This window comes from Ylistrum balloti, unplaced genomic scaffold (genome assembly GCF_031769215.1).
Source record: "Ylistrum balloti isolate Yb309-2 unplaced genomic scaffold, AGI_CSIRO_Ybal_v1 Utg370930, whole genome shotgun sequence".
Taxonomy (NCBI): domain Eukaryota; kingdom Metazoa; phylum Mollusca; class Bivalvia; order Pectinida; family Pectinidae; genus Ylistrum; species Ylistrum balloti.
Genome location: NW_026782526.1, coordinates 31,644 through 37,449, shown reverse-complemented (window position 1 = coordinate 37,449; position 5,806 = coordinate 31,644). Strand labels below are relative to the sequence as shown.

The 5,806-nt window shown below is 37.3% G+C and overlaps 1 protein-coding gene across 1 annotated transcript; it reads left to right on the top strand.

Moving 5' to 3' along the window:
* The first annotated feature begins 291 nt into the window (after window positions 1-291).
* Window positions 292-5,313, top strand: LOC132559544 (superoxide dismutase [Cu-Zn]-like). The gene is made up of 5 exons (XM_060224173.1): window positions 292-610; window positions 781-869; window positions 2,111-2,289; window positions 4,484-4,589; window positions 4,860-5,313. The coding sequence occupies exons 1-5, from the start codon at window positions 553-555 to the stop codon at window positions 5,208-5,210; spliced, it is 783 nt and encodes a 260-aa protein (XP_060080156.1). The 5' UTR covers window positions 292-552; the 3' UTR covers window positions 5,211-5,313.
* Window positions 5,314-5,806: the final 493 nt, after the last annotated feature.

Sequence of the window (5,806 nt, the reverse complement as noted above, 5' to 3'; positions counted from 1 at the left end):
AAATACGTATCTGTTGTTGGTGTGTTAAATACATTTATGTTGTTGATTTGTTAAACGCCTTTCTGTTGGTGTATTTAATGGCGATCAGTTGTAGTGTATAGTTTTATTCTACTGTTGTTGCATTAAATAGCAAGTTGTTGCTGATTTATTAAATTTTAAACTGTTTTTCATGCATTGAATGTCAAGCTATTAATAATGCATTAGATCTCACACTGTCTGTAGTATTGACAAAATTGTTATTTTCAAGATGCCAGTTTGGCCGAGGAAGTTAAACAATTAAAAACGAAAGTGGATAAGTTAACTGCGCAGGTCCAAGAGCTGCAGAAAGAAGGCAATGGTGTCCATGTACATATAAGTAGTGAGCACCATGACCATGACTTCGGGCACCATACCGGTTCCACCAACACCGCCGTTGACACCAGTTCCACCAATAGCAGTGATGCTATTGATTCATCGATTTCCTCTGACCATGACCATAATCATGATCACGGCCATAGACACCATCATGATGAACACAACCATTATCCGCATGTCCATGACGTTTACGTAAACATGAAGCTTGAAGGCGAATGTCACGATAACAACATGCGTTCTTCACATGAGAAACATGGTAAGTGAAGTTATCTTGCATCATTTTCTATGTGATTTTTTTCAAATATATTGCATATCAAGTGGACGTGTATAAAAAGAAATTCTATACTTGTTATGTTTTAGAGCACTTGATTTCAAAGTAACAACATAATAACAAAGGCATTCGTAAAGTAGCATTTTTTGTAACAGAAATCAACGCACAGTGTGAGATGATGCCCAACATGCAGGTCCCAGATCTCACGTATAGGATCAGAGGCCATGTTATACTGTCTCAGAAGGTAAGGGTGGTTTTCAGGACATGTTATACTGTCTCAGAAGGTAAGGGTGATTTTCAGAATATGTTATACTATCTCAGAAGGTAAGAATGATTTTCAGGACATGTTATACTGTCTCAGAAGATAAGGGTGGTTTTCAGGACATGTATACTGTCTCAGAAGGTAAGGGTGGTTTTCAGGACATGTTATACTGTCTCACAAGGTAAGGGTGGTTTTCAGGACATGTTATACTGTCTCAGAAGGTCAGAATGGTTTTCTGATTTTACAAGTAAGTTGAATCAAAGAGGCAGTGGCCGGTACCTCATATTCCATAGACATGTACCTTTGAAATGGAAAATAAATCCGCCTAAAATATTGCTATAAGATAAAACAAGTCGTTTGACTATTTCATCAACTTTGCCGTGAGGGTTCATGGTCAACCTCAGCTCTCGGTTTACTTAGAAACTGATAGTTGTCACTTTGAATTGAGTAAATACTTAGACAATATCCTGTTTTATGATAACAGCCAGAGCAACCTCTCTCTTACTATGCTGTTAACCGATCTATTAGAGATTCTGTTTTCTTCTCTAAGAGGAAAAACCCATATTATACCATACTTTAAAAAGGGAGGTGCTCATATCACTTCTACGTATAGACCAATTTCTTCATTGAGTTGTCAGTCGTGTGTTTAAGCATATTTTTTTCTTTGCTAGAGACAATGGTATGTTTTACAAGTATCAATCCGGATTCCTTCCAGGTCGCTCCACAGTCTATCAGTTGATACAACTGTATCATAATGTTATCTCTGTAGGTGATAATAATGAACATTATCGTATTGGTTTTTTTTTAGACTGGTTTCACCACTCATCACGGTATTTAAGAAAACCAACAAGCATAACATAAGTCACAGTCATTTATTGCTACAAATCAAACACCAATAAGATGTTATAATGAGCACAAACTACAGCAGTGACACTCAGGTAACACACCAGCCCATTTCCCCATCAACATAACGACCGTTACATCTTACGGTTAAGTAACACTGCTCAACAATGCAAATAATGAACTATAGTAAAAGCCACTTACTCCTCCGGAACACCTGGTCTTATTCTCCTGATACTTTTTCATGAGTCTTCATGTAAATAAGTATTTTGTTCATATTTCCCTACCTTAATTGAATTTGATTTTGTGTTACGATTGTGTTGACCTGTTGGTATTTTCATGATGTTCATTGATAAGCAGGTTTATTCCCACTTTAACTGCAGCCTCACAGCGATGATGTGAAAATCCAGTACGACCTGAGACATTTAAATCCCGGCCAAAGTCACGCTATACATATTCATGAGAGCGGGGACATGACAGAATGTTGTAACTCCTTGGGAAACCACTACAATCCGAATGATAAACAGCATGGACTTCCTGATGACCCTAACAGGTATAGTTCGCTTTAACTTCTTGTATTTACAGATATCCAATGAGTTAAGAAATAACTGGTCCAAAGAGATATGCTGTACCATGCTAACACTACAATTCATTTGTATACATTGCTTCTTGTTGTGCGGTAAGCTATGGATAAGTCTAACTACACCCAACCCATAAGCATTCAGCTTCTTTGCCAATGGAACGTCCACAGTCACATTTGTTGCTGTCCCAAAGACCTTCTCAACTCCTCGGTACGTGTAACTGCAAACACACTGGAAAGCCGAGAACATAGGATGGAAGATCCTGCAGAAGTTCCCATCTTAGCTATAGCTCTCCAATGTCTTTTGATGTCGCCAGTAGTATACCAACAGGCCTTTTATTAGGCTTACAAAGAAGGTCGTCCTTTCCCAAAGAAATCATTCAACATTCTATATACTTAACCATTTACTGTCGAAATATCCATTTTCAATGTGCTGAATATTTTGCTCATATATACAACCCTTTTTAAATAAAAAAAATAGTCGGATGGTCGGCCAGAAATCTTTAGACTCTTTTGTCCGCCTCCACACCATCATACAATTGTATTGCTTGCCGCTTCAGTTTTGTAACTAGGTTTCGATGGGGTTTTTTATATACGCCAATTTGTTTTTCACATTGGTTTTAATTTTCTGATCAGATCTTTCTGTTTATTTGTTGTTTTTCTAAGAGAACCGTCTATAAAAATATTGGCAACATGATGGAATGCTATGGCAAGCAGCTGTTGTTTCATATGTACCCCGTCAAGATTTTACAAACACCTGTATGTTACTCTTTTTGGAATTAAATTTTGATAGACTATCTTATAACGAGATAGTAGAGTCACTAAGCCCAGTGTCATTGAGTTAAAAAAGTTACTTGGTAAGCTTGTTAAACTGTCTTCTGTTCCATCCTTTATACAGAGTAGTTCTCTGAAATTACATAAAATTTCTGAATGTCCAATGATGATGTGTTGCTATACTTGTGAACTATTCTTTGATTTGATTTCAATATGGTTTTCCGAGTGTACCTTCAAAAAAATGTTGTGAGGAATCTCTAATCATATTTAGATATTAAACTGAGATAAATTCATGGTCGATGCTATGTGAAGTTAGATGTATTGGTATTACATGTGTGTTTAAAGGCGTTCTACACTTGTGTGTCTATTGTACAATCCAATATACATCTCTGGTCAATGTCAATTAACTTAGCACAATATAACACTGTTTCGTTTGTTTTTAAGTTCAAGTTTTCTAAAAATAAACTTAAAGTAATTTCCTTGTACAAGAGGGTCCTTCATTCTCTCATGATTTTATGTTTGCTTGTGATTGTCCTTAAAACTTCCCATAACAAATTAGAATTGCCTGCTTATATCTGATGTGTTATTGAGCGGAATCCATTGTCACTTAGATTTGCATATGTAAAAATAACAATAAGAAGACTGAATTGTTGATCTATATAACTGTATTGGAATTGGTTTTCACTTCGGTATTGTCATTCTGAATTTGTTTACATCTGTACCTCTCGGTGTTGAACCGTGAGCTCGCGATATTCGGAAAGTATTACCTTGCAAATTATAGTTACGGGTCATTATTTACCGCCTGTTCTGTCTCTCTTTTTGTGACAGACAGCACTTCTACGTTTTTGTTTTTGTTTTTGTTTTTTTTTTTTTTCCGAGTGTTAAACGGAATTAAGTAGTTTGGTTTAGAGATTATTCCCCATCAGGTGCATTCGATTCAGACTTCCGATAGGACGTGGAGACACGATTGTGTTCTCAGGGTATGTAACACGGTATTTGCAGGTACGTTCGCCGCTATTACGATTGAATTCGTGAGCCGACGAATGAGGGTCTGAGGATTGTCTCCAAGATTGTTTATGTGTTAGTGTACAGTCTAAACGTGTGTTGTTGCCGCTGCGATGGGTATCTGTTCTAATGTTTTTTTCTCGTCGCTGTCATTTCTTGTCATTGTTAATAAATAATTGTTAATATACGTTAACTGTTTATATGTCGGTGTGCATAATTTCCTTGAGCCAATAGCTCAACAACAACTCAGTTCGAACCTGGGCATGTCAGTAACACCGGACAGTACTGAACACACTACGCGGAGCGGGTGTGCACATAAGTACATACAAAGATTTCACTCTTCGTATAGTTTGTTCGATAAATCAAATGTAATGGTGTAATATTTATTTCCGTGTAGCCATGTAGGAGATCTTGGTAACGTTACTGGTGACGACCATGGACTTTACGTCAGTGAGCAGATAATCCACGCTGATCTACACGACCTCATCGGCCGTGCCTTTGTCGTGAGTAGTATTCTCCTCCAGGTCTCGTAAGATATGGCCTGGGTGCCGGGGTCAAATTTTGTAGGACCTGTAAACGTTATCTTCTGCGTTGCTATATTTATAGATAATCGTTTGGATTAGTCATTGATCGAAAAATGAACTTAATGCTATAGATATCTCTATACAAGTGATTCAAAGAATAGAAATATATCTTTGATGTATTTCAGTCATGTAATCAGAGTATTATTACTTCTCGAGGGAACTCACTAATATAGATACATCTCTCCGTAGATTCATGCTAATGCTGATGATGGTGGTGCTAGTCAGGGAATCAGGCTAGCGTGCTGCGTTATAGGGCGTGCTCATGAAAATCATCATGATCACCACGATCATCATGACCACGATCACCATGACCACGATCATCATGACCACGATCATCACGATCACCATGACCACGATCACCATGACCACGATCATCATGACCACGATCATCACGATCACCATGACCACCATGACCATGACCATGACCACGACCACCATGACCATGACCATGACCACGACCACCATCACCACCATCATAATAGCCACGTACACAATGATGAAGACAACACTAACCGAGATAGCACTGACCTACTTGGATAAGGCGGCATCAGTCCTCTACACCTTTCGGCCATGGTTTCTGAACTTCTTATCTTTATCCATTGTGCTTCTTGAATAAAAACTTTTGTGTCTTCGGTTTACTGTGGTGAGCTATATTTCTGTAGATAAAATGTTATTTTCTCCATATGCTTGTTCGTGTTATTGCTTTTCAACGTTTTGGTTGTGAAAAAATAACGAAAAGATTTGTAGAAAAAATTGATTTATATATATATTAAAATCCATACATTCTTAAATATATGAGGCAACCTAGATACACCTACACGTGCAGGTAATAATTAGTACACATGTGTATCAAACAGGATAAAAAGTTGTTATTTCTCGAACTTAGATTGTGGTACTTAATGTACCCGCTTTGTCTCTAATATTGCAATGAGGTAGGTCCCGTTAACCAGATTCATATTGAGAGCAGAAGTTTTATCGTGTAAATTACCTAAACTGATACGAAAAACAACAAGAAAATACCAACATTTCAACAAAACCATAATCCAAACTCATTTCCAATAAAAATTGAGCAAAACATGATAAAAAAGTACATGAACAAAAAGATCATGAGTTCCGAAAGCGTGTCTTTTGCTTCA

Bases quoted from the DNA above. Each gene is read 5' to 3' on its own strand.
- LOC132559544 (XM_060224173.1), top strand. From the start codon at position 553: ATGAAGCTTGAAGGCGAATGTCACGATAACAACATGCGTTCTTCACAT. The intron at 611-780 runs GTAAGTGAAGTT...TTTTTGTAACAG, and splicing joins TTCTTCACATGAGAAACATG to AAATCAACGCACAGTGTGAG. The intron at 870-2,110 runs GTAAGGGTGGTT...CTTTAACTGCAG, and splicing joins ATGTTATACTGTCTCAGAAG to CCTCACAGCGATGATGTGAA.